Source organism: Diachasma alloeum, unplaced genomic scaffold (assembly GCF_001412515.2).
Source record: "Diachasma alloeum isolate Michigan unplaced genomic scaffold, Dall2.0 Dall_scaffold_00271, whole genome shotgun sequence".
Taxonomy (NCBI): Eukaryota; Metazoa; Arthropoda; class Insecta; order Hymenoptera; family Braconidae; genus Diachasma; species Diachasma alloeum.
Genome location: NW_021680410.1, coordinates 1,417,137 through 1,445,068, shown reverse-complemented (window position 1 = coordinate 1,445,068; position 27,932 = coordinate 1,417,137). Strand labels below are relative to the sequence as shown.

General features: G+C 35.3%; 2 protein-coding genes across 3 annotated transcripts in view; both read right to left on the bottom strand.

Annotated features, from left to right (window-relative positions):
- Positions 1 to 1,494: 1,494 nt before the first annotated feature.
- LOC107037802 (KIF1-binding protein homolog) lies at positions 1,495 to 8,162 on the bottom strand. Its single transcript, XM_015256556.1, has 5 exons — positions 7,435 to 8,162; positions 6,171 to 6,269; positions 5,752 to 6,101; positions 4,010 to 4,244; positions 1,495 to 1,850 (listed from the first exon to the last, which is right to left on the bottom strand). Exons 1-5 carry the CDS (start codon positions 8,160 to 8,162, stop codon positions 1,544 to 1,546), a joined length of 1,719 nt encoding a protein of 572 aa, XP_015112042.1. The 3' UTR covers positions 1,495 to 1,543.
- A 5,701-nt stretch (positions 8,163 to 13,863) lies between these two features.
- LOC107037909 overlaps positions 13,864 to 27,932 on the bottom strand; it is a 63,130-nt gene continuing 49,061 nt past the window's right edge. For both annotated transcript variants that reach the window (XM_015256733.1, XM_015256732.1), the window contains 3 exons: positions 20,124 to 20,273; positions 18,521 to 18,663; positions 13,864 to 17,078 (listed from right to left, as the gene is read on the bottom strand). In XM_015256733.1, the coding sequence (XP_015112219.1) occupies positions 15,171 to 17,078; positions 18,521 to 18,663; positions 20,124 to 20,273 (2,201 nt within the window). In that variant the 3' untranslated portion in view covers positions 13,864 to 15,170. The remainder of the gene's footprint in view (positions 17,079 to 18,520; positions 18,664 to 20,123; positions 20,274 to 27,932) is intronic.

Here is a 27,932-nt window from a genome sequence, read left to right as displayed (position 1 = left end):
ATTTCTCGATATCCATAAGTTCTAAAATTTTAAAATTGTCACCGATGTTCACCATCTGACTGATACTATTAATTAAAAAAATTATAACTTTGTTGGTGAATGTCAATTTTCAAAAATTTCCCGGAAACAATTTCCCCGAATAAAATCCCCCACCAAATACCTCAAATACTAATCAATCAAAGATTTATTTTTCAATTCATCATCAGCTGTCAATTTATGGCAACACAAAATTAGCTACATCCTTCAAGAATTCATCACATTTTACATTTTTTTACATTTATCATTAACATTATCATTTATCATTTTTTATACCCATGATACAAAATTTAATTGCCTATTCCTTATAATCTCAACGTACCTAATCGTGTTGTGATACTGCTGGAAACTTTTGTTTGCGTAGTGCGGTTGGGTTTCGATATATACGTTCTCAAAGGAATGACTCAGTGGCCACATCCAAATAAGTTCAATTAAACGAATTATAATTGACAACCCCCACAAAATGGGAAAAAATGTCGGAAAAAATTATAAAAAGAAATTTAAAAATTTTTGTTCTGGGAAATCTTTGTTGGGGGAAACACTTTCCGGGGAAATTTTTGTTCGGGAAAATTTTTTTCAAGGAAATTTTGACGGGGAAATTTTTTCCGATGAATTTTTTTCGGGAAAAAAAACTCCGGTCACCGATTTTCCGACTTAGCTTCTTTGAGAATTCATTTATGCACGGAACTCAATTGACAATTATCTGTGCTATTCATCATTCAGAAAAACGGATGCGAGTCTTGAGAGGGTTTGAATGTAGAATCATTTGACATAACGAAATAATACGCAAAAATTTTGATGACAGTTGAGTTGATAGTAAATGTTAAGAAAGAGGACCCCACACCGATCTTTCTGAAAACTTAACCATCGGATCGGTTCCAGAGAGAAATTTTCGATAAACTTAAACATGTAATTCATAACACAGGAGATCATTGTTTTCATTTAAGAAATTTTATTTTTATTAAATTTCGGGAAAATTTTGAATCTTCTGTTCTTTTATAAAAAAAACATTCGAATTCATCACAAAGTGAATGAGTTATTGACATGTAAAACAAGTGGATACTTGCATTTTTTAATAAATGAGTATAGTTGTTGTTGCTAATGAATTAGTAATTGGCTTCCGAATAGGGTAAATGTTAAGAAAGAGGACCCCACCACCGATCTTTCTGAAAACTTAACCATCGGATCGGTGGTGGGGACCCTCTTTCTTAACATTTACCCTATTCGGAAGCCAATTGCTAATTCATTACCAACGATAACTATACTCATTTATTAAAAAATGCAATTATCCACTTGTTTTATAATACATGTCAATAACTCATTCACTTTGTGATGAATTCGAATGTTTTTTTTAATAAAAAAACAGAAGATTCAAAATTTCCCCGAAATTCAATAAAAATAAAATTTTTAAAATGAAAACAATGATCTCCAGTGTTATGAATTACATGTTTAAGTTTATCGAAAATTTCCCTCTGGCATTCTAATTCTCAATCACAAAGTCAGAAAGTCACGAATGAGAGTCTTCAATTTCATCAGGTGTCTGAAGGCCAGGAAGGGTCTTTCCGAATTTTTTCAGCTTTATATTCAAATCATGAAGAGTTTCGATCTTCCGAACAGTCTGATTGGCGTCAGGTAGAGCTGTTTGGGCAGCGTAGATTTTCCTCAGGTTCAATCCCATCATTTCCATTTGAACTTCGGCCAACTCTCGCAGGATCTCCACGGATACTGCCATGTAGCACTGCGGTCTGACCTCTCGGAGGACTGCACTCAGCGTTTCCAAGGCGTCGGCTCGGAGCTTGTGCACGGCATATTGACTACAAATGGATACGCTAAATGTTGAATATGAATGAATTTTTTTTTATTTACAAGATCTACGCGCGCGCTGATCTATTCATTTGTTGAAATGAAGAAATGGCATTCATTGAATTTCATTTTCTCATGAATACCTTATAAATATTGATAGTGAATCAAAGAGAATTCGACTAATGATTGAAGTGAATAGCGAAGTAGAGTAAAAGAATCTATAAAGAATTTTTCATTTTTAATTAATTATCTTCAATTTTTTAAAATAATCGGTCTCCATAAAAGGACAGAATTTATTAATTTCACCGATAATATATAACTAATAATAATTATAACGGATAATATACTATTTCGTAACGAGTGCAAAAAAGGGTTTTTTGGCGAGTGGGAGGTTTATATCACGAGCCGAAGGCGAGTGATAGGGGAGGGTGGGGCAAAACGGCCCCCCTTAAATTGTCAATAACTTGTGAATGATATTGTGAAAATTCCCAGTTTCAACTTCATTTTGAAGATAATTTTTCATTCTTCAAAACGAGCTCTAACTCATCCCAATCGGATTATTGAATCGGAAAATATTGACGATTGAAGGGGGGCCGTTTTGCCCCATCCTCCCCTATAATCCCACGAGCTAAAAAACATTTTTTCACGAGTTACGAACAATATTTTTCATCACAATGTGGCGGAAACTGGACTTTTAGGCACGCGGAGCGTGTCGAAAAGTTCACTTTTCGTCACAGCGTGATGAAAAATAAAATACTCTAAATATGAATTTTCGATCATAAAATTCAGTTCCCTCTAGACTGTCATGGAGAGAGCTTCTAGTTTTGTTGGGATAAGTTGAATTAGATAATGAATCAGAATGAAGAAAATAACAGCAAGATTATCGATAAGAAATTGAAAAACGAGAATTAAGCGAAATCTTAAAACTAAAACTAGAAGACCAAAACCAGTTTGATAATTGGTCAAACTTACATTATATTAATCCGATAAAATTTCTTATCTCCGATTTTTATTCTTTGCTATTTTTTTTATGTATTCTATGAAAATGTGAGGATAGAAATTGAATTGATTGGTATTCTTTCATTATTTGACGAAATATATCAATTTTAAAACTTTCCGGAGTCTTTGAAAAATCGAAATTTTTATTTTCTTGCGAATCGATCATCATCCCAACAAAAAGTAGCAATACTCTCTTTAAAATTTATCATAAATATCTCTTCATTTGAAAATGAGAAAAACTGTGCCCACAATTTGTATACTACAATGGAAATAGAATCCAATGAATTTAATTAAATCTAACCACAAAGAAAAATTGGAAAGAAAACAAAATAAATTAGTATAATATAATACAATTTAGCGACGGGCGCGAAGTGCCCGTTTGTTAGTAAAAAAAATTTTTTGACAAAAAAATTACATTATATTAATCCGATAAAATTTTTCATCTCTGATTTTTATTCTTTGCTATTTTTTTATGTATTCTATCAAAATGTGAGGATAGAAATTGAATTGATGGGTATTCTTTCATTATTTGAAAAAATATATCAATTTTAAAACTTTCCGGAGTCTTTGAAAAATCGAAATTTTTATTTTCTTGCGAATCGATCATCATCCCAGCAAAAAGTAGCAATACTCTCCTTATAATTTATCATAAATATCTCTTCATTTGAAAATGAGAAAAACTGTGCCCACAATTTGTATACTACAATGGGAATAGAATCCAATAAATTTAATTTAATCTAACCACAAAGAAAAATTGGAAAGAAAACAATAAAATAAATTAGTATAATATAATATAATCGCTTCGCGCCCGTTCGCTAGTAAAAGAAAATTTTTTGATAAAAAAAAACTGGCTGATTATAAAATGGAAAATTAATTAAATGTACCTATATTGAGATGTTAACGTAATGAGTAAAACCATTTAATAAAACGTCAAATTCAAAAAGAAGTAAATTCCATCGTTAGTATTTTTATTTTATGGTAACGGGAGTCTACTGTATCTCCGAATCTGAGGGAGATAAAAAAATTGAGGGCAAAATTTTCCTGTCTCCCTTACATTTCAACATATTCATTGAAAACTGGCCGGAGTTAAAATCGCCTCAACCCGGTTTACCGCTTCACTACTAAATTCATCGATGGAATTTCATAGGGAAGAAATTTCTTTATGGTGAACCTCTCGATATCCTCCTCGTAGAACGCAAGATATCTGTAGAGTTCGTTGAGATCCATGATGGTGTTAACGTACTCCATGGGGTGATCTTGAAGCGTATAGAAGAGTTTGACTTGTTTCAGCCACGTGTGGGTGTGATGGAAGAGGATCCTCGCTTCTTCTGTGCTCTCTATTAATGCCGCGGTGACTGCCTCTTCGTATTCACTCAATCCGAGCTTTTGGAAGAGGAATAATGGACCTGTGAAATTTCAGGATTTCATTCAAAAGCTTTTGATTTGATTCAAAATTGCCATCAAAGAAGTGGAAAATCGTTTTCGTCACAACATAGTATATTTTTGATAATAATTGACAATTTGCTTCCGAGTGGAATTTTCCAGACAATGTCTCTTAAATTAAATTTAATGATTCATTGAATTCACCATTGCCTCAACGTTGTAATTTTTTAGTTTCTCTGAACATTAATTTCAAAATCAATTTTTTCAATAACAGATGTTGCAATCAATCTCACGATCGAACTCGGTCACAATAGAGTAGGAAAGAATATTTTAAACTACAATTCTGTAGTGAAGTGGTAAACGGAGATAAGTCGACTCATCTCCCAGTTGAGTTTTTGAGGAATATTTCCGAATCTAAGGGAGATAGCGAAATTGTCGTAATTACATTTGTTGTAGTACTCAATCGGCTCCACAAAAAAGGTTATAACAAAAATTTTGCTATCTCCCTTAGATTCCGGGATATTCATTGAAAACTGGTCAGTAGTGAAAATTAACTTATCTCCTTTATCACTTCGCTACTGAATTGGATTTATTTCAGTAGCAAAGTGGTAAAACGGTACAAATCAATTTGGACTATTGACCAATGTTTAAAATTTTATGGGATTTTGATGATAGGGAGGCCGGGAGGGAAAGTGAAGTGGGATGATTTGCCGGAGAATAAATTAAGATGAGATTCGTTCATTGTCACTGTATTTAAACGATAAATTGCACTGAAAATTACATCGGATGAGGTTCAAATAAATAGTTGAGGTACCGGAGTGGACTGTACAAACACAAATAAATATATTGATGATTCTCCCGATAATTAACGATGACTTTCGATGATTGCTCCCTTAGATTCGGAAATATTCCTCAAAAACTCAACTAGAAGATGAGTCGACTTAAACCGTTTTACCACTTCGCTACTGATTTACACAATTATTTTTTAAAAAATATCATATTTGAACTCCTGAGGCCAAAATTAGTAATCCTGATACAAAAAATTTCGGATTTCGGATTTGATGAATACAGTACACTGAGAAAAAAAATTATTTTTGCCAAATATCCATTTACTTGAGAGAAGTATTTATTTTGTCAATTTGATATTTCTCCTGTCGAGTCATTCTCGGTCAATTCTCATTAGGCTTCAATTGTGACAATTATATTGCTCTAGAAGATGATCATGTTAACTATGATCTTGAGTGAACTCCCTCAATAATTATCAACATTAAAAAATTATTCAAAATTCTTTCCCCTAGAAAATAATAAATTTAGGAAAAATGAATAATTATTGAAGGAGTTCATCGAAGGTCATGTACAGAATAGTCTTCCTCTAGAGCAACATGATTGTCATAATTGAAACCTATTCAGGCTTGTCTGGGAATGACTCGGATAGAGAAATTCAACTTTAAAAAAGTAAATACTTCTCTCAAGTAAATAGATTTAGTCGCCTCTGAGATGACAAGCAAACGCCAGTCCCAAATGTATTACCATCATATCTAGCGAATTTTTCATTTTCTAATGATGATGAAGTTTTCATTGCTGATGATGAGCGAGATTCATCATCCTCTGAAATACTTGACAGAGTCCTTTGCGACTTCCCCACATTCGTTGCGCCTGCTCCGAAGGCATTTCGATTTTTCTCATCAATCCCTTCAGAATCTTTGGTGACTGGTGACTGTGAATACCCAAACAGTGGATCCCAGAGTCGCGCCAGCATTTCGTTGGAGTCTTGGCAGAAGTGTCTCATAGCATTCATTTTTGAAGAATTGAATAGGGCGAGACCGTATTTCACCCAACAGTTGGCGACATCCGCAAATTTTTGGTGTAATTCTGGGCATCTTTAGGAAAATATCTGATCATAAATTTTTATAATATTGGGATTTGTAACTTTCGGAGGAAAAATTTACTTTTGCGGGGAGGAGTTGTCCGTTGACTCCACTGCATTCGATTTTTTTTCGACTTCGCAGAGGATTTGGGTCGCAGCCGCTAGATGATTTCTCGCTTCCCTACAAAACTTCGTTTTTATTAAATCGATTTTTTAGTAAGCAATGACAATTTCTAAGTTCATTTCCAAAGCAATTGCTATTGATGATGAAGTAAAATGTGAAAATTAGAAAGAGCGGTAAATGAGGATCAGAAATTGTGTCCTCTCATTCTGTGTATAACAACACACTGTTAGAAATTTTTTGAAATTTAAGTAACAGATGAATTTAAATTTTCAATATTCAGAAATTGAATTCAATTTCAAACTAAATTGCTCATGGAATTCCTGATTCATCTTGGAAATTCAATAAAATTAAGTTTTTCGTGATGAATGATCATTGAATTTTCAATGACAATTTGGATTTTCACACCTGTCGCGAAAATTAAACATTACATTCAGTAGCGAAGTGGTAAACCGGTATAAGTCGATTTTGACTATTGGCCAGTTTTCAATAAATATCTCGGAATCTAAGGGAAATAGCAAAATTGTTGTAATATCCTTTTTTGTAGCTCTCAATTTGCTCGATAAAAAAGTTTATGACAAAAATTTGGCTATTTCCCTTAGATTTTGAGATATTCATTGAAAACAGGCCAATATTCAAAATCAGTAGACTTATACCGGTTTACCACTGCACTACTGCATTCAATTGAATTTTTAAGAGATTGAAAATTCAGAAGAAAAATTGTCTGAATTTTCACGATTTTCAATAATTTTTATTCTCGTATGAACCTGAGAAATCGAATTCCATTGAATATTCAAGAAAATTTCTTACAACCACAATTCGCTCCGGAATTACGGAAAAGATAGGGGAGGCTGGGGTAAAACTTTTGACTTTTTTTACAATGTTAATGAGGGGTTGAAATGTTGATAAAATTTAATAATTTTTTTTTTTAACACAAAGAACAACTCTTTCCCTTTGTGACGAGCCTAAACTGAGCTCAATTGATAAATTAGTTTCTAGATATAAATAATTTTTAAAAAGTCTAAAGTGTCCATTTTACCCCACCCTCCCCTACGTAATTTTTACTGAATATTGTTCTCCGTGTGTATTAATTTTTTGGACTAATTATTCGTTTTTAGACACATATAATCGACCTTCAATGCATGATAAATCCCCCTCCAATAGCCCGCGAATTTAAAAACTCATAGTATCTCCCCTTACTAAATCCAGTTGAATTGAAAATTACTTGAACCGATTCTTCGCCATGAAGAAACACGCGAGTTTAGTCGCCTTCATCGCCCACACTGGGAGTTCATCTCCAGAAATTTCGAATTGTCTCTCCAGAACCTCATGCTGACTCTGAGCAAATCTCTCATGCAATTGGAGCTTCTCATAGACCATACTCAACATCGCCAGATTACTCGTTACCAAACGCTCCAGTTTGTTGCAAGACTCGGAAGGGGTCACGATTGCTTCACTCGAAAACAGCTCCTCATTGCTGAAGAACAAAATAGCGGAGTTGTTCGACTTTGTTTTTCGATATATTGAATCCCCCTGCTCCAGGATTTTTCGAGCCTCGTCGTAGTCATCCCGTTTCATCAGCAGATACGCGTAATGATTCATTATCCTCAGTCCCGAGAATATAATTTCACTTGCTGATAGGAATTCGTTGATAGTGACGAGGGCGACCGCCAGGATTTCTTCTGCCAAATTTTCTTTCTCTTCGCAGACTAGGGTCTTTGATTTCTCGTAGAGCAACGTTATTTTCATAGCTAGCAAGCGGAGGTTCTCGGAATGCACGGAAGTGCTAATTAAATTATCAATTGTCTTAATTCCGTCGTCTATCAGTTGATGAATTTTCTGAGCTGCTGAAGTTTCTTTTATTTTTCCATCTTTCTTCTCCGATTTCTGGAGACTTCGGACTTTTGCGTACACGTCACTCAAGATTTGATAATCAGTTTGGAGGGTTTCCATGATTTTTATTGGAAGATATTAGTTTTAATGAATTTTTTTGTGATTTTACAGAATTAATGAATTAATGATGAACTTTTTCCCTTGAATTTGGTGTGATAGAACCCATTTTTTGGTTGAAAACTCACCAGCGTTGGAGAGTGATCAGAGATGTCTCTTTAATATGTTTGCTTGCTTCACCTAACTTCAGATGTAGAAGAGTTGAATCCGAGTTTTGCGATAATTTGAAAGTAATTAATTTATTCAACACCGAATGATTGATTGGAACTGTTGAAAATACTATTTATTGTTGTGGCTTCCATCTAGATTTGTCTTTTTTCCGACGTTTTGCAAACATTTCAGTCTGCATCATTTTTTAAAAATACTGGTCACACAGCGACAATTATAAATGGAGTTCTTGGAATGCACGGAAGTGCTAATTAAATTATCAATTGTCTTAATTCCATCGTCGATCAGTTGATGAATTTTTTCTTCTCAGATTTCTGGAGACTTCGAACTTTTGCGTACACGTCACTCAACATTTGATAAATAATTTGGAGGATTTCCATGATTTCTATTGAAACATATTACTTTTAATGAATGTTTTTGTGATTTTAGAGAATTAATGATGAAATATTCCCCTTGAATTTCGTATAATTCCGTAGCAAAACGGTAAAACGGTTCAAGTCATTTTTTACTATTGGTCGGTTTTTAATTAATATTTCGGAATCTAAGGCAGATATCAAAATTTTTGTTGAAATCTTTTTTGTAGAGCGGATTAAGAGCTCCAAAAAAGGTCATTACCAAAATTACGCTGTTTCTCTCAGATTCAGAAATATTCCTCAAAAACCCAGCTAAAAGTTAAGTCGACGTAAACTATTTCACCCTTTCACTACTGAATTGAACCCATTTTTTGTTTGAAAACTCGCCAGAGTTGAAGAATGATCATAAATGTCTCAGATATCTTCGCTAGGTTCACCTAACTTCAAAAGTAGTAGTTCCCCCCCCCCGTTTTGCAATAATTTAAAAACAATAAATGTGTTCAACACCGAATGATCGATCGGAGCTGCTGGAAATACTGTTCACACTGCGACAATTATAGACATCAAGAACAAGACTAGAACGATGAGAGCTGAATGCTTTGAATTCCTCTCTGCATTTCCATCGAGAATAAATCCACAGTTTCATGATGATGGGAATCTCCATCATAAACTATGCAAAAACGTATTGAACGTCTTTGAGTTTCGATGTCATGTCAAAATCCAATAGGAATAAGGTCCTCTCGAGGGGCTGGTCACTTAGGAAATCACTGGAAATCAAGTGATTTCCACTTCGGCAGTGATTTCTAATGACTTCTGGAAATCATCGGAAATCAGTGGAAATCACAAAGAAATCAGGTGATTTCAGAAATAATTAGAAATCGTCGATGACAGTGAAACCCAAATTTTTTATCCGAGCTCACTCATACGGTCCCCTCTGACCCTCATGACCTTCTTATGCACATGTCATTTGATTCTTACTATCACATCCATGAGGCCCTTCAACTCTTTAGTTCCCCGAAATCATGGAAATCACGAAAGATTAAAGGAAATCAGAAGCGAATTAGTCAAACCGTTCAAGTCGATTTTGACTATTCGTGAGTTTTCAATGAATATCTCGCAATCTAAGGCAGATAGCAAAATTTCTGTTATGACCTTTTCGGTAGAGGACATTGAGAGCTTCAAAAAAGATAGAAGCGGAAATTTCGCTATCTTCCTTAGATTTGGAGATATTCCTCGAAAACTCAGCTAAGTCGACTTAAACCGTTTGATCACTTCGCTACTGAAATCATGATTTATAATTCTTATTAAGAAATCACAGGAAATGAAAAAATCATCAAACCCATCCCATCCCATTCATCCCATATGTGAATAGCCCCTCGGGTCCTCTATTGCTCAACATAACAGGGTCAAACTAAAGAATAATCATAAAATATCAGTGAAGCAATGAGAAAGTTTCTGTTGCGATGACTTGAATCTCAATTTTTTATCTTTGTACCAAGTAAACATACACAGTTTGTACGTTCAGCATAAAAATCGTTTACTACTTTGAACGTTCAATTAAACGGACAATAAATTTTTCACCCATTCACTCACTCGCACCTCACCAATCTCACTCACACTTGACTACTGAATATTACTTACATCTTGACTTCAATTTTTAAGTTGTTTTTTATTTCTTTCTCGAATTTTTCGTTTCATAGCCTTGTTAATGCAAGTTTGGACATCAAGGATTTGTAAAAAAATACATCGCAAATAGATCAACGGATTAGTTCGAAGGATCGGGATCTACAGAGCCTTCTGTCGTCAGTTTTTTTCTTTTCGTTTTTTTTTCAATTTGAGCGAATTTTGTAATTTTGGTGGAGAACAAAGTCAATGTGTCTGAAGACCTCGTGATTGAGACAATTCAGGGAGAAGTCTTTCAGGAGAACTGGATGGATTCGCTAGTTTAGTTAAGGGGGTACACCACTTTTTTCAAGTACCAGAGGTATTTGATGGAAAATTTCGATTTTTTAAAAATTTCTTCTCTATTTTAAAAATAAGTGGAGGCATGAACATTTGTCCCGTAAGATTATTGCATAATATTTTGACCGTAACCGTCATATGGAATACACAAAAAAAAATTTCGTTGAAAAATATCGAAAATTAAAGGGCTAGTGGGGTTTTTACGAGTTAAAAAAAACGAGAAATGACGATTTTCGATAGCAAAAGCAAAAAAACTTCGGATGCATATTTTCATCATAAAAGTTCAGATTTATTGTAATTTGATTATTGGTTGAGCTTTCTGTGATAAAAATATCCATCAAATCATTTTTTTTTCAATTTTGTATCGAAAATTGGCATTTTTCGATTTTTCGACTCGTAAAAACTGTACAATTCCTTCAATTTTCAATATTTTTCAGCGAAATTTTTTTTGTGTATTCGATATGAACTTCTAAAAACTCAATCTTATGGAATTTGAAATTACTCATCTCCTTCTGTTAAATAAAAAATGAATGTTATTAAAAAATGAAAATTTCATGAAGTTTCAAGCCTACACTTTTTTTTTGATTCAAAGAAGAAACTGAAAAAAAATTGTCGGAATTTCCCATGAGATACTTGCACTGCTTTTAAGAGTCGAAAAAAAACGAAAAATGACGATTTTCGATATTTTCAATTCGTAAAAGCTCTACTAGTCCTACAATTTTCAATATTTTTCAACGAAAATTTTTTTGTCCATTCGCTATGACCTTTCGCAAAATCAATCGCATGGAATTTGAAATTCCTCATTTTCTTCTGTTAAATAAAAAAATAATGTTATTGAAAAATGCCAATTTCATGATATTTCATGCCCACACTTTTTGACATAAATAAGAAATTGACAAAAAATTGCCAAAATTTCCCATCAAATACTTGTGGTACTTGAAAAAAGCTATGTGACCCCCTTAATCAAACAATAATTCATGCAAAAACTGTTTCTCAATGTTCCTCAAATTCCCATTCAATTCCGAAAAAGTTGATGTCACACATTGAAATTCAGGGATTTGAAATAAATTCCAATGCCCTGAATTATCTGAACACAGATTGGAGGGCTTTCGATTCCAAATTATCCCGCGAAGCTACATTATTTGCATTCAATCCACATTGAAATTTTCCTATTACCCAGACAATACTGTATTCTCACTCGAGCACACCTGATCGTTCAACCAACCGCTGAAGAGTGAAATCGAAATAGAAGTACATCGTTTTTAAAGATAAAAAGCCGGCAAAACACTTGAATTTTTTCGAACAATTAAATAATTTATTTATTTACTCATTCATTTACTTTGTTTTATTTCCTCGAGTTTTCACCCAATCCTCAAGCGATTAAAAAATATTGTTTGGCCCAGATAATCCACCAGGCCCAAGCTCTTTTTCGCTCATATTATTCCTCAGTTAAACTCGAATGTGTTGCAACAGCAATGATCTCTCCCCTCAAATATTTACTGTATACCAACTTAACTATTACTTGTCTTTATTAATTTAATATTAATTTACAGTGAGTTATGGTATCGACTTTATTCTTACTCATTATTGCTGTTGCAATGGTTCCCTAGGATGAATTTATATCAATTTGTAAATGAAAAATCAATACAGCAAGTGATCGCGTGATTCAAGGAATTAACACTTACGACACTGATTATTACCATTTTTAATCAGAGAACCACAGACGGCTCCCGTTATTTGCAATAATTCATTTATTTAAACATCTATGGATAGCTTTCGATTGATTCGCAATCTTGAGGCCGATAGAACAGAAAGAAACATCTATAATACTTATGTATATATAGACAGCATTATCATAATCAACGACTTCATTTATACCCTGTGCATCACTTTAAAACGTCCAATTTACTTTTGTTTTTCCCATTTATTTATTTATTCTCCTTTGTATGCATCATCATTACCCCATCGACACCACCGAGTCTGCGAAGAGTTATCAATGATTAATCCCTCTCATCACGAGAAAATGGTTCATCTCCATTACTACATGGGCTATTCAAATGTAATTATTTATATATTTATATTTATATTTATACATATATATCTGTTTTATCTTCTTTAATTTTTAAATCTATATTTATGATTTATTATAATAAAACCGATGCATAATTTTACAGCGACATTACAGCTTCAATGGATGTTACTTCATTTTTTTTTTAATGGGTCTCGTACACTTATGAGAACAATATTGTTATTCGTCGATTCATCCTTTTATACTTTAATAAATCAATACATCTATGCATCAGTTGTGGGTAAATCGCGATTACAGTAACTGATTGGTGGAAAATAAACGAAAATTAGAATATTAATTATGGCATGAAAAACGTAACGTAACGCGATATTAATTCACGGTAATTATGCAATAATCGTGCTGATGAGTCTTCATCATCGTCACTGGTTCTCGTTGATTTACATTCCTCACTTTTTCATTGCACTGCAAAAAAGTGATAAATTCATTATCACCAATTCGTGATATTAGAGTCGATGATGAAGATCATTTCACTGAATTTCACAAAATTGTAATTGCTCTTTAAATTCATGTTTGGTTTATCACGTGACAATTAGCCGTCAATGACAATGATAACAACATCAATGGAGAAACGCCGGGACGATTATGCGAATAAAGTGAAGATGTGTTGTACATTGTGTTTCAGCTCAAGCTGTTTCGATTGATCACACTAGTTTGAAACTTCCATTTTCTTTATATATGTATATTTTCTTTATTTATCATCTCATTAGCTAGTTTTTTAAAAATGCACGATGATGCATTTTACTTTTTTATTTGGCGGTATTGGCCATTGAACCTTATTTAAAATTCGTTTCACTCGAATTGATTTAATTTTATTATTTACAACGACCGCAAGGGAATTGGAGATCAGTGAGATGTCTGAGTCAATGCTGTAATGGACACCAATGAATTCCCAAACTACGGTGGAAACGTAGGCGAGAGTGGAGCAAAATAAAGCAACGGAGCAATGAAACAACAATTTTTTTATCAACTTTTGTTGGTTAACTTTTTTTTATTATTGGGAGTACTGATGAGAATAATAATTTTGTATTCAGTAAAATGGAAAATTATTGGGAATTTTTCTCGGGGGATTTTGTCAATGGATTAATTGAAAAGAAAATGAAACAGTAAAATCCAAAGTCCAGAAGGGGAAAGAAAAAATATAATACTCAATTTCAATAGAATGAAAAAAGAAAAGTGTCATCACCCTAATCTAATCAATTAAATTATAGATGAAATATTCGTATTATTTGAAGAGAATTGTGGATAAAATTAGGGAAAATTATTAATATTGTCGTCTTGATATAAAAAATATATGAAAAACGGGTTTCGAATGTCAGTGCTTTTTTAGCGCCGCACGTTCTTTTCTACCGGAAAAAAAATTATTATTCTCACTAGTACTCCCAAACATAAAAAAAGTTGATAATAAAAATTTTGTTGCTTGAATTGCGTCAAACAGTCGTTTTCCGGCTGTTTCATTTGGCCCCCCTCTCCCCTACGACTGATTGAAAATTCATCCTACAACAAATTGTATGCAGAGAAGAAACGCATTTTTTATTGGAAGAGGATATCTGAGTGGAGCAGTCCCTGCATCGGCATCTGGATGAAAATAATCCGCCGTTTCAACATTAGCAGTCACCTGTCGACCGTTGACATCGGTAATTTCAGTGGCTGACCCCTTCAAATTCCCTCAAACCTCACGGAATTACCTCCCCATAAAAGAGAAAAGAAAATTAATAACTAATGATAATGAACTCGATGAAGTTAAGCGCTTTCAAAGGGCAATAACAATATAACAACAACAATAACAACAATGTATAATTCAGGAATAAAACACCGTACGATTGCTCAATTGCACACTCGTTTAGCACCCAAACTGGCCTTAAAAAATAGTATATTCCGTGGCGTTCAATGACGAATGACACTAATCTGCATACATTCTCTCAACGATTCATCAGTGTACACCGTACACAAGAGAGTTAATAAAAAACTTGAGCATAAATCGCACTTATCAATCGACACTGACCCCCCCCCCCGCAAATCGACCAATCTCACTGATCTCCAAGAGGAAAAAAAGAAGAAAAAAAAAAGAAAAACTATGTAATGCACGAAAATCCTGCGTAAAGTCAACAGGAGCATGATTAAACACCGACCGAGTCAAACGATGTTCGCTACGGCGGTGGACTAGATTAAATTCTAAATAAAAAAAAAAGAAATTCGTGTCATGAGAGCAATCTCTCCCCCTAAAGTAATCTACCCAAATGTATGTAATGCCAAGAGCGTTATACAAATCAACGATTAAATCGAGTTGTGAAAATTAAAACAATCAACTGAATGATGAGAAAAATTCTATAAGTGTAAAAATACGTAGAAAATGTAATTATTCCAGGTTTGACTAATCGTAAAAAGGTATTTAAACACATATATAATTTTGCATTTCTCTGTAAAATTTCACAATAATTATCATACACCGTCATAAGCAAGATCAACAGGTGGCCTGTGATGTGATTGAAGGTATGAAGGTGGTGTTGAATGACCAGTTGGTGAATTTGTTGAACTTGCATAGCCACCAGGATAATTGGGACTTGGTGCATGTATACCACCAGGTGGTGTTGGATAACTATCGAATGAACTTGAATAAGAGGTATTGTATGGATATGGATTAGCCATGTGTCCAAGTGATGGATGCATACCACTCATACCACTCATACCATAAGTACGTTGCATTAAACTTGATTCAAGGCCACCAAACAGATAGCCATTTGTCGAGCCCATTGTTGGTACTGGATAATGGGGTCCTGGAATAATATTAGTGTAATTGCCAGATTGATTCATACTAGGTGTATAATTACTCGATGCTAAATTTTCGACTGTGTACGATTTACTGTGCTGCTGTCCCTGCTGTACATCCTGCCTACCATTGCTATAAATACCATAATTATCCCCAGCATACAAGTGTGTACCTGGATAAACACCAGTGGTGCTCAATGGTGGACTGTAATTTGTCATAGTTTGTGTATTGAAGCCAAGATACGACTGATGATGATCGAGTTTATCATTTAAACCGTCATCAGACATACCACTTTGTGAATGCAAACGCTGATTACCACCTCCATCAGTTATACTCGGTATTTGATCGACAAGTGATTCTAAATCACTCAGACTCTTTGATGCAACATCCTGATTTGCATTGCGTTTCATACCAAATTGTTCGTGTGGATGGGGTGACATTGACGTGTGTGTTGGTGTGTGTGAGTGATTGAGCGGTGGTGTCTGATGTGAATGATGCGAGAGCTCTTCAGTACTCTGACTCATTCCCGTTGGTGTTGTTTGGTGTTGATGGCCAGTGTGTGATTCTGGTGTTGATTGATCGTGAAAACCCATATAACTCGTGTAACTTGAGTGGGAGGGGGTATCAGGACTGCTGCCATGATGTACTGAATCACCACTCGTTGGATTGTATTGACGATGGCTAGTTAAATTCTGAGAGATACTCGTTGGTGGCTCGAAATCTGGGTGCTCAATACTTGGTGATGTTAATGGCGAGGGCTCGAGATTGTTCTCCGATGAGATACCAGTGTTTATTTCAGACGACAGGTCTGAGTGGGTGAACGACAGGGACATTGACTTTGGACTCTGACTGTAGTGTTGGAGGTGCACTGGACTGTGTTTTGAGCTCATTGTGTACGGGCTGTCGTTCATTGTTTGCCCGTAGAAATTGGAATCACTCATTTGTTGGGGGTAGGGGGCCATGTGGGCGAAGGGCTTCGGGGGGGAGAAGCAGTTTGGCAGGTTTCCGTAGTCACCCATGTGCCCCATGGAGTGGTGGTGTTGGCTTTGATTTTGGTGGTGGTGCTGCTGCTGCTGCTGTTGCTGCTGCTGGACTTGCTGCTGGTGCTGCTGGTGCTGCTGTTGCTGCTGCTGCTGCACCAGCTGGTCGCGCTCTCTCGCCTCTCGCTCCTGCTGCTTCTGCTGCTGGTGAATTTTCTTGGGCCTGCCTCGACGTTTCTTCACAATCTCACCGTTACCGTCCAGCTTCTCTGGCTCTGGCTGGGGCACATCGTCTGGGTTCTTTATCTTCTTTGGCCTGCCACGTTTCTTTTTACCTGGTATCAAACCCTGATCCTTGGAGTCTGATAATCGGTTCTCACCGTCCAGGTCGTCCGGGAAGTGCTTCTTCTCCTCGAGTGCATCGTGCTCGCGTTTCTTTATTTTAGTGTCGGCGAAGACAATGTCCGATTCCTCTATGTGGGAGATTGTGCCGTTTAGGTAGTCACGGAATTTCTTCAGGGCGGCGTAGTAAGGAACTTTGTCGGCTGCTCGAGGTAATTGGGCGCATCTTGCGCTGCTCGATGGCATCACCCACATGTACTGGAAGTGGAAAGAGAGTTGGGTTAATTGGTGGGACTGATTTGGATTTATCGGGGGATTATTCGGTTGCGAAGGTTCAGGGGAGAGGGGGGCAGAATGAAACAGTCGGAAATACGACTGTTTGACGAAATTTAAGCAAAACAAATTTTTTTTATTAAATATTTTTTTATCGACTTTTTCTTATTCCTGGGAGCACTGATGGGAATGAAAAATGAAAAATGAAAAATGGGAATGAAAGATTTTGCCAATGGATTAATTGAAAGGAAAATGAAACAGCAAAATGCAAACTCCAGAGCGAGGCCCTGGGGAAAGCCCAGAGGGGGAAAAAGGAAAATGTGATGCTGAATTTTAATCGAATAATCCATTGACAAAATCTTTACTTATCAGGACTTCTCAATAATTTTCCATTCTACTGAATGGAAAATTATGATTCTCATTAGTACTCCCAAGAATAAAAAAAAGTTGACAAAAAAAATTAATAACAATTTTTTTTTGCTTTGCGTCAAACAGTCGTTTTTTTGACTGTTTCATTTTGCCCCACTCTCCCTTATATTTTTGGGGTATTGTGGTGGAGGAAATATCTAGATTTATTTATGTGAATCCGTCTATATTCTCATTATTTTTTCCCCGATATAAGTGGAAGAAAAGACCTAGAGATGAATTCCGCGTCACGAATACTCAATTTGTTTAGTAATTTTTTTCAAACTTATTCTCCATGTGTTCAATTGAGTATTGAAAATCCCAGTCAAGTAGAAACTTATTTGATTGCTGGCATTATTCCCCTACAATTATTTTCAAAAAAACGACTGACGGAATTGAAGGAAAAAATTTTTTTTATTAACTTTTTTTATTCTTGGGAGCCCTGATGAGAATAATAATTTTTCATTTAGTATAATGAAAAATTGTTGAGAAGTTTGAACGGGCGAAGATTTTGTCAATGCATTAATTGAAAAGAAAATGAAACACCAAAATGCAAAATCCAGAGTTCTACTGAATGGAAAATTATGATTCTCATCAGTACTCCCAAGAATGAAAAAAAGTTGGCAAAAAAAGTAATAAAAATTTTTTTTGCTCGAATTGCGTCAGTCGTTTTTTTTGACTGTTTTATTTTGCCCCACTCACCCCTACATTTTTGGGCTATTGTGGAAGAGGAAATATCTAGATTTATTGACGTGAATCCGTCTATATTTTCATTATTTTTTCCCCGATATAAGTTGAAGAAAAGACCTAGAAATGAATTCCGCGTCACGAATACTCAATTTGTTTAGTAATTTTTTTCAAACTTATTCTCCATGTGTTCAATTGAGTATTGAAAATCCCAGTCAAGTAGAACTTTCCGTTTTTCGTAGTGAAAAACAAGCAAAATTGCTATTCTCCAGAACCTTATTTGATTGCCGGCATTGTTCCCCTACAATTATTAAAAAAATTATTCAAGTACTCACTGTGTTCGTGCCTTCTACGAGATTCGGTTGTCTACCAAATCCAAACTCCTTTTTACCAGAAAATACTTCGTAGATGAGTTTACCATTGAATACTGCTATTTTTGGCTTGTACTTTTTCAATTTTTCGAGTAATACGCTGCTACCTGAAATGAGAAATGTATTCCCTCAAAATCCTCATTCCACAGCAAACGGAACAATAAAAATGGGGAAGAAGCAGAAGAAGTTCCATTTCAATCGGCCGGAAAGGATAGACATTGGGAATGACGGTAAGGGTCAGTTTGTCGGGTAAATGGTGTCAGTAGCCGGGGGATAGTTTCGAGGCCAGCCTTGAGTTCACTTTCATTTAACTGTGTTCGACTACTTTGGAATTTCGAGGAAACTCGGTTATAGGAGATGAAGGGTTGGGATCTTCGGTACTAAATCACTGGGGAATAGTTTGATACTTTGTTGAGACTCTCTCGCTGATTAGATTGTGAGGAGTCAGATTAATGGATATCTATGAATAATTTAAATTTCAAGCGGTAAAACCGTTGAAGTACACCACTTTCTTCAAGTACTAAAAGTATTTGGTGGAAAATTTCGGCGGTTTTTAAAAATTTTTTCTTTATTTAAAAAAGTGTAGGCATGAAATATCACGAAATTTTCCGTTTTCAATAACATTCTTTTTTTATTCAACACGAGGAATTGAGTAATTTCAAATTCCATACGACTGATTTTGCGGAAGATGACATCGAATATGCAAACAAAATTTCGTTGAAAAATATTGAAAATTGGCGGACGAGTAAAATTTTTACGAAAAGCAAAAAAAAACTTGGGATGCATATTTTTTCGATTCGTAAAATTCCTACAAGTTCTACAATTTTCAATATTATTCAACGAAATATTCTTTCGGTATTCGATATGATTTTCCGCAAAACCAATCGTATGGAATTTAAAATTACGCAATTCCTTCTGTTGAATAAAAAAAGAATGTTATTGAAAGATGAAAATTTCATGACATTTCATGCCTACACTTTTTAAAATAAAGAAGAAATTTTTTTTTAAATCGCCGAAAGTTTCCATCCAATACTTTTAGTACTTGAAAAAAGTGTGCTTAATCCATTTTAATAAAAAATGAACGTTAATGAAAAATCAAAATTTCATGATGTTTCATGCCTACACTTTTTTCAACATAAAGAAGCAATTGCAAAAAAATTGCCAAAATTGTCGATCCAATACTTTTGTAGTACTTGTGGTACTTGTCGATAAAAGCACCTTAAAAGAATTATGCCTTAAAAGAATTCAGTAACGAAGTGGTAAAACGGTTCAAGTCAATTTTGACTATTGGCCAGTTTTTAACGAATATCTCGGAATCTAAGGGAGATAGCAAAATTTTTCTTATATCCTTTTTTGTAGAGCCGATTGAGAGCTACAACAAATGTAATTACGAAAATTTCGCTATCTCCCTTAGATTCGATAATATTCCTCAAAAACTCACTTGGGAGATAAATCGACTCAAACAGTTTTACCACTTCGCTACTGAATTATTCTGAGAAATTTTTTATATGTCCAGCAGAAACTGGATTCTGGTATTAAATTCATCGTTATTAATCATTATACTGACCTTCTTTGATCTCTTTCCTCGTGAGGTCAGCACTGCCCTTCGTCGCACGTGCAACCATATTTGTGAAACCAATTCCCAAACGCAACAGCTTGAAATCATCGTCCGATGTCAGTGGCTCGGGTGTTAAGCCACTCAAGTGTAGACATTTCCCTGATAACAATAAGTTTTATGAGAGATATGTTGTTTTTCCCATAAAAATGACAAGTGAATTTTAACAGTCCAAAGGAAGGAACTGAGTAAAGCCAATCAAGTACACTAAAAAAACCGACTTTATTTTGAGACTTATGATCTCAAATTGAGACTGTCAGAAATCCCTTTAACCCTTAACTGGTCGCACAATGAGGGGATCCCCGTCGTTTTTCGATTTTTTCTTTTGAAATAAAAATTGCGTGAGTGAAAAATTCAAAAAAATTTGCATTCCTATTTTTTTGGCACAAATTTGAACCAATGAATTATTTAAATCTTTTGAAGACTTGACTAATTGAAAATCCTCCCAAAAATTCAACTCCAAACTTTCAAAATTTGGCAGCTAGTGAGGTCGAGTTCTTGATTTATCTGACGACTACTTCCCTGGCAAAACAGTCCGATTATTTCCGACTGGGTGATAAAAAATAAATCGGCGTTAATGATGTTTCTGTCTTTGCCCGTTAAATTCCGATTGGCTGGTAGGTAGAGTTTGGAGTTTGAGAAAATTATAAGAATTAATAGGATCAAGGGTATGTGGTCGTTATCGTCCGATTACTTTCCAAAAAAGTGGTTGATAGATCTCATATTGCTCATATAAATCTTTAATATTTATTGCTCATTTAAATATCTATATGCATAATGTGAGATCTATCAACCACAAAATAGAAACCATCATGTATTAACGTTAATTACGTATGCATGAATTATATTAGTATTCTTATTTTTTTTGTACATCGCGAAATATTCGTATTATTCGTAATTCACCAAATCGGTAGATTCAAATACTCTAAATAACAAATTATTAAAAAAATAAAGACTTAAATTGAGACGTTCCAAAGACTTAAATTGAGACGTTCCAAAGTCTCAAATTAAGACTTTCAAAAGTCTTAAATTGACGTCTCAAATTGAGGCTTTCAAATTAAGACATTTAAAAATCTTATTTCAGCCCTTTCAAATTTTAAAATAAGTTGACATTTTCTAGTTGTAATTAAGAAATCACCGCTATTTCATCAGCATAAAGTGCATTCAGAGCGAGAATCACCCCCAAACAGAAACAATGCGGAACACCTAAAAAAAAACTCCAAATGATCCACATAGTTGGGTAAACTGAAAAGTAGGAGACAAACTTTTCAGTGAGAGTATGGAGGGCAATGGTAAGGGGAATAGTTGGCACAGAAATTTTCACGAGTTTCAAAGTAAGACGGTGATATGCAGGGGTTGTTGCCTTGGGATGGAGTAAGAAATAGTGAAGGAGTGTAAAATTGTCGGATGAGTTGGTGGGTTATACAAGGAATTTATGACTTCACGGAAACTCTCGTCGGTTGGTTGAGAGGGACGGGGGTGCAGTTGAGGGAAGTAACAACTACCCCGACTCACACTAAAGTAGGGAGAAGCGAATAGCCCCGGCGCGCCGCGACCTTGGCTGAACTTCGGAACAAAGTTAACTGGTCGAGAGGATAGAGAGAGGCACAGAATCACTCTCTCCAACGATATCTCGGGATATTTTTCACTGAATTGAATCGATTGAAACAGAAAGTATGTCATGAAGAGGAGCCCATCAACCCTCGCATTCATCCAGATATTCTTCCGCGACTTTTTTTTCTCTTCCTCCAGAGCAGCACTAACCTGGATCAACCAGAGCTGATGGCTCACGAATGATGTATTGACCCACATTGAAAGCAATGCAAGAAGCAGTACCAAACAGAACAGATAATCCAGCTCAATTTATAATCTACGGACTTTATTTTTCATTCTGTTATTTTATTCGCGATGGCGAATGCGCCGGTCAGGTACTGAAACCAGAACGCAGGTCGATGGTAACCTGTGCACCCAGCGTCGTTCCGGACACCGAGGAGTTTGGCCGCGCCTGGAAAATCAATTTTCAGTTGTTAGGGAAATTTTATCCTCCACAACTGTCAATTGAAGAGGTTCTCTGTGGATGGATAATGGGAGATTATTCTCCAGTTGTTGCACCATATGAAGTGAAAATTTTGAGGATTATAATTGTTGAGAGAATGTAAGGAACAACGACTCTGAGATTGGAGAATAATTAAATTGAAGAGGAAACAATGAAATGATTCAATTCAATTTCTGTTTCATAACTGTATTTTGAGATTAAACGGGGGAATTGCTTTTATATTAATCTAGTAGGGTTTTTTGATAATAAATTAGCAATATATTTTATCCCAAAGTAGGTCGTTTTAATAATCATTGAATCAATTTTTACCTTTCTTTTTTTTATTCAAACTCAATTTTCAGTTGCTAGGGAAATTTTATTTTCCACAACTGTCAATTGAAGAGGTTCTCTGTGGATGGATAACGGGAGATTATTCTCCAGTTGTTGCTCCATATGAAGTGAAAATTTTGAGGATTATAATTGTTGAGAGAATGTAAGGAACAACGACTGTGAGATTGAAGAGAGAACAATTGAATTGAAGAGGAAACAATGAAATGATTCAATTCAATTTCTGTTTCATAACTTTATTTTGAGATTAAACGGAGGAATTGCTTTTATATTAATTTAGTAGGGTTTTTTGATAATAAATTAGCGATATATTTCATCCCAAAGTAGGTCGTTTTAATAAATTAATAATCTGCTCCTATAGTATATAATTAATCGTTCCATATTATTTTATTAAATTCAATGAAATGTCAAATATGAAATAATAGATATCTATCCCATCCATTTATTCTCCAAAAGTGAAATGATAATTTAATTTTCCAAAAGATGGAAAATCAACAAACCTTTGAATGCTCTGAGAATAATTTCCGAAATCTTTTACAAATCGAATGGAAAAATAATTGCAATCTGTATTAAGGAATGCAATTAAAACATCATATTTGAAGAAACCCCCATAAAGTTGACTGTCAAATCAATTTACGAAAAATTCTAAATTTACAAAAATCATTATAACAATCAAACTAACGAATATAGGTATCGTAATAATACCTATATCAACTGTGTTGTTGTTCAACTTTGACAGAGTAGCTTTGAAACTAATATTTGCACCTATCATTGAATGACTTTAGAGCGCTCTATACAAAGATATCCTCGGAATTGTGATTTTTATAAAATACAAAATTATTCTAAAAATTGAAACGACGATTGCAGTGATCGCCTTCATCTTCGAACTCGGTCAAAGAGACATCCAAATGATTTTTTTAAGCCATTCAATGAATTCAGAACGTTTTCGCTTTCGAATGGAAGCTTTTTAATCGTTCAAATTTAACTCCCATCAAAGAATATATTTAAAAAATATATCATATGAGCCAATTCCATATATTTGTCAAATTGATAAAGAATGTTTAAAAAAATATATTTTATGTATTTTTTTAAATATAAATTGGGCCAATTTAAGATATATTTTTATATATTTTTCAAAATATAAATTTTTCCGTCTGGGAGTTTTGGATTTTTTATTAATTATTCAAAAGTGTGTGGGTATGTGTGTAGCAACTAGTCTAAACATCTTCTCGTACCCTTCCACAAGACATTTCAATGAAAGAAGAAAGACTACGAATGGATTCGAAGATTTGTTGATGTTCGTATGAACATTTTTTTCTCGGTCTCTCTTTTTTAGCTGAACTTTTTTCTTTTTTGGATCTAAAGCGCAGGACAGGAAAGGAGTAAAAGAGGGCCCCGGTGAGCGTGCACAAAGCTGCTATCGAGCGACTAGTCGTGCTGGCGTCCTCCTCCAGCAGCGCTCGCCGCCCTTCGACCCTCATCGCCCTCGCCCGGTTTCCCTTTTTACCCCTCCATGTTACGTCCATCTCCCAACAACGGTTCGAGGGTGAATCGTGACGGCTGGAACGAAAGGTCCCGGAGACCGACAGAGAGAGGGTGCTTGGTAAATCCCTCCTTTGATGCTTCTCATCTTCTGGGGCCACAGAACATGACAAAAGTGGCAAAGCGGATGGTTTTTCGAGCACTCAGCGGTGCTTTTTCTCCAGCATCTTTATTTCTTCTTTTATTTTTAGTTTTCCGGAAGTATTTCAAATACACTGCTGAAAATATTCGTCTGAATTTTCCGTGCCAAATTCCGGAAATTTTTATCGTATTCAAGTTCCACTGAAATTTCAGGAAATTATGTCATTGAAAAATCAAATATCCCGTTGATTTTCTATTCGAATGATCTGGAAGCCAATAAAATACTTGATTTTTCTGTTCAATTATTCTGTGAAAATTCAGAAAAATCAGGAAAATTCGAGGAACAATTGAAAATTCAGGTCATTTTGATTCTGAATATTCATGTTCCACTGAAAATTCATTCCAGTTGTGAAATTTCCATGTCACTCCCACTGGAAACTTATGGATTTCTGGGAATTCTACTTAAAACTTGAAATTTCGTAACCACTTTTTCCCTAAATCCGATTCAATGTCACTCTCATAAGATTTGCTATAATATCGTCCATGAAATTTCAAAAAATTTCTAACAGTGTACTTACACAAAAGGGAAAATTTTCCAAAATGGAGAAAAGTGTTCCGAACTTAACAAATTCTTCTTTCTGGGCGAGAAATTGATGAGATCGAAGGTTGTAAATGCAATCATTACAAAAATATCCGCCTGAAATTAAAAAAGACTTGTGCTGCCCCATTTGTTAAAAACCGTTAGCAAAATGAATCTCAACTGACAACGTCCTCTTATACCTCATTCAAGACGAAATTGCCTTGTTTTTTGAAAATGCCATTTACAAGTTACAACCTTCAATCTCATCAACGTCTTGAACACGAAGGAATTGTCTTTACAAGGATTAAGGACGGGGGTCACATCACTTTTTAGAATTACCATAAGTATTTGATGGAGAATTTCGGTAATTTTTTTTCCAATTTCTTTTTTATGTAAAAAAATGTGGACATGAATCATCATGAAATTTTAATTTTTCAATAACATAAATTTTTTATTTAACAGAAGGAATTGAGTAATTTCAAATTCATATTCATACACAAAAAACATTCGTTGAAAAATATTGAATACTGTAGGACTAGTGGGGTTTTTACGAGTCGAAAAAATCAAGACTGCCACTTTTTGAGAAGAAATTGAAAAAAAAAATGAATCCTATGGATATTTTCATCCCCGAAAGCTCAACCAATAATCAAATTACAATAAATTTGGAAAATAATATCCAGAATTGTGACTCCATAAGCTGGTCCCTCTTTGGAAAATGGAATTGACCGATGTAGGAAGAGAAAAAGAGGGGAGGGGGGAGATTTTGAATCCCTCGTTCACGTTACATTGACTTTTGTAATGAAAATATGCATCCGAAATTTTTTTTTTGCTTTTCCAATCAAAAATCGTAATTTTTCTTTTTTTTCGACTCGTGAAAACCCTATTATTAGTCCTTCAATTTTGAATATTTTTGAAACCACTCAATTCCGTTTATTAATTTATTTCAAAATATATTATTGAAAAATGAAAATTTCACGATATGTCATGTCTACACTTTTTCACAAATAAAAGAAGAAACTGAAGCTAAAATAGTAAAAACTTCTGATACATGAAAAAAGTGCTGTGACTCCTCCTCGTGCGTTAAATTTCACTTTACGCACAAGTGATGAAAAACCCCTTCAAGCAAATGCATATGCCATGTACGTCTTCTCATTACTCCATTAATTCCTCATCATCTTCCTGGAAAAATAGTATTTTTCGATACAAGTGCGTAAAAGTGTTTTTTGACCCGTGGGAGGTGGACCTCTTAAGGGTCAAAGAGCACTTTTCCCACGAGTATCGAATCCTATTTTTCATCCCGATGTGTGGAAAGTAGGATTTTGCGCACGCAGAGCGTGCGTGAAATTTCACTTTACGCACGAGTGTTGAAATAACTATTTTCGTCACAAGGGCGAAAAAAAATTTTTCTAACGAGTGTGAGTGTTGCAGACCGAGGCGAAGACGAGGAATGCAGTCACACGAGTCAGAAAAGTTGTTTTCGTCCGAGTGACGAACATAATTGTTCGTTATAATGTTCGTAAATGATGTTTTACGGACAGTGTGACGAAAAAGATTATGTCATTAGGCCCGATAAAACGCGATTCTAACCTCGCTTCGCTCGGTTAGATCGCGGTTTTCGGGCCCAACGACATAAAATAGCGTATATCACACGGCGATAAAAGCATTATCTGGCGAATGTTGGCTTTATAATCCGAGCCGAAGGCGCCTCGGCCTTCGTCTCTGATTATAATCACATTCGTCAGATAATACTTTTATCGCCTAATGACATACTATACTGAGACAAAAAACGCGGGTCAAAAAACACTTTTACGCACTTGTATCGAAAAATACTATTCTTCCAGGAAGATGATGGGGATTTTTTGGTTTAATGAGAAGACGTACACGGCATATGCATTTGCTTGAATGGGTTTTTCATCACTTGTGCGTAAAGCGAAATTTTACGCACGAGGGGGAGTCTCTCATACTATTACTGTCATAATATATTATTCTGACGAGTGTGAAGGTTGCCGACCTCGGCCAAGCCGAGGAATGCAATCACACGAGTCAGAAATAGTATCTTATGTCATAAGGCCATAAAAGTATTATCTGGCGGATGTGGCTTTATAATCCGAGCTGACGGCGAGGATTACAATCACATTCGCCAGATAATGTTTTTATCGCCGTGTGATATACGCTATTTTATGTCGTTGGGCCGAGCGAAGCGAGAGGTTAGAATCGCGGTTTATCGGGCTTAATAACAAAGTTGTTTTCGGCCGAGTGACGAACATAATTTTTCTTCGCAATGTTCGTAAACGTGTTTCGCGGACACAAAGTATCCGTAAAAGGACATTTTACGGACAGTGTGATGAAAAATGGTTTTCATCACGCTGTGACGAAAAGTGAACTTTTCGGCACGCTCCGCGTGCCTAAAAGTCCAATTTCCGCCACATTGTGATGAAAACTATTGTTCGTTACTCGTGAAAAAATGTTTTTTAACTCGTGGGATTATATCACTCCCCTTCGGCTCGTGATATAAACCTCCCACTCGCCAAAAAACACTTTTCTGCACTCGTTACGAAATATACTATTTTTGACGCATGGGAGGTGTGCAGCGCTCACCGAAAGTGAGTGCTCTCCTCTCAAGTGTCAAACAACTCTTTTCCCACGAGTGTCGATCCCAATTTTTCATCCCACTGTGCGCAAAATGTCACTTTACGCCCAAGCGATGAAAAACCTATTCCAGCAAATACTCAGCATCAGCGGCGACCTTGAATATTTATCCCTCTCAATCTACAATAAAAAACTGAGGACGTGAACGATAGTCTAAAATTTCAAGAGTATAAGATTTCAACCCACTGACACAAGTCCCGTAAGAAAGTTTCCCCAGCGCAGCCAACAGGCGAAAACTCTCTCAACAAACAAATTCACGAAATTGGGACAATAAAAAATTTACAATGGACGAAAAAGGAGAGAAGAGAAGGCGAAAAAAAAACGTGAATTACAGCGGATGTCCCGTTAAACGGATCCTCAGATCTTCCAGATAAGAGTGACAGCCACCACTCTCGGTAACATTCAACATTTTGACCTCCCTTCCCCGTTTCTGGTTACCCCATCCCCACCATTTTCATTCCACATCCAACTCTCGACGCTCATTATAGTTAACTCTCTCTAACCACTCGTTGTTCGCCCGTTCTGC

Excerpts from the sequence above, each read along its gene's own strand:
- LOC107037802 (XM_015256556.1), bottom strand. The coding sequence starts at position 8,162 with ATGGAAACCCTCCAAACTGATTATCAAATCTTGAGTGACGTGTACGCA. Across the intron at positions 6,270-7,434 it reads ATGGCGAAGAATCGGTTCAA|GGAAGCGAGAAATCATCTAG; the intron begins GTAATTTTCAAT and ends GAAGTTTTGTAG. Across the intron at positions 1,851-4,009 it reads TACGAGGAGGATATCGAGAG|TCAATATGCCGTGCACAAGC; the intron begins GTTCACCATAAA and ends ATCCATTTGTAG.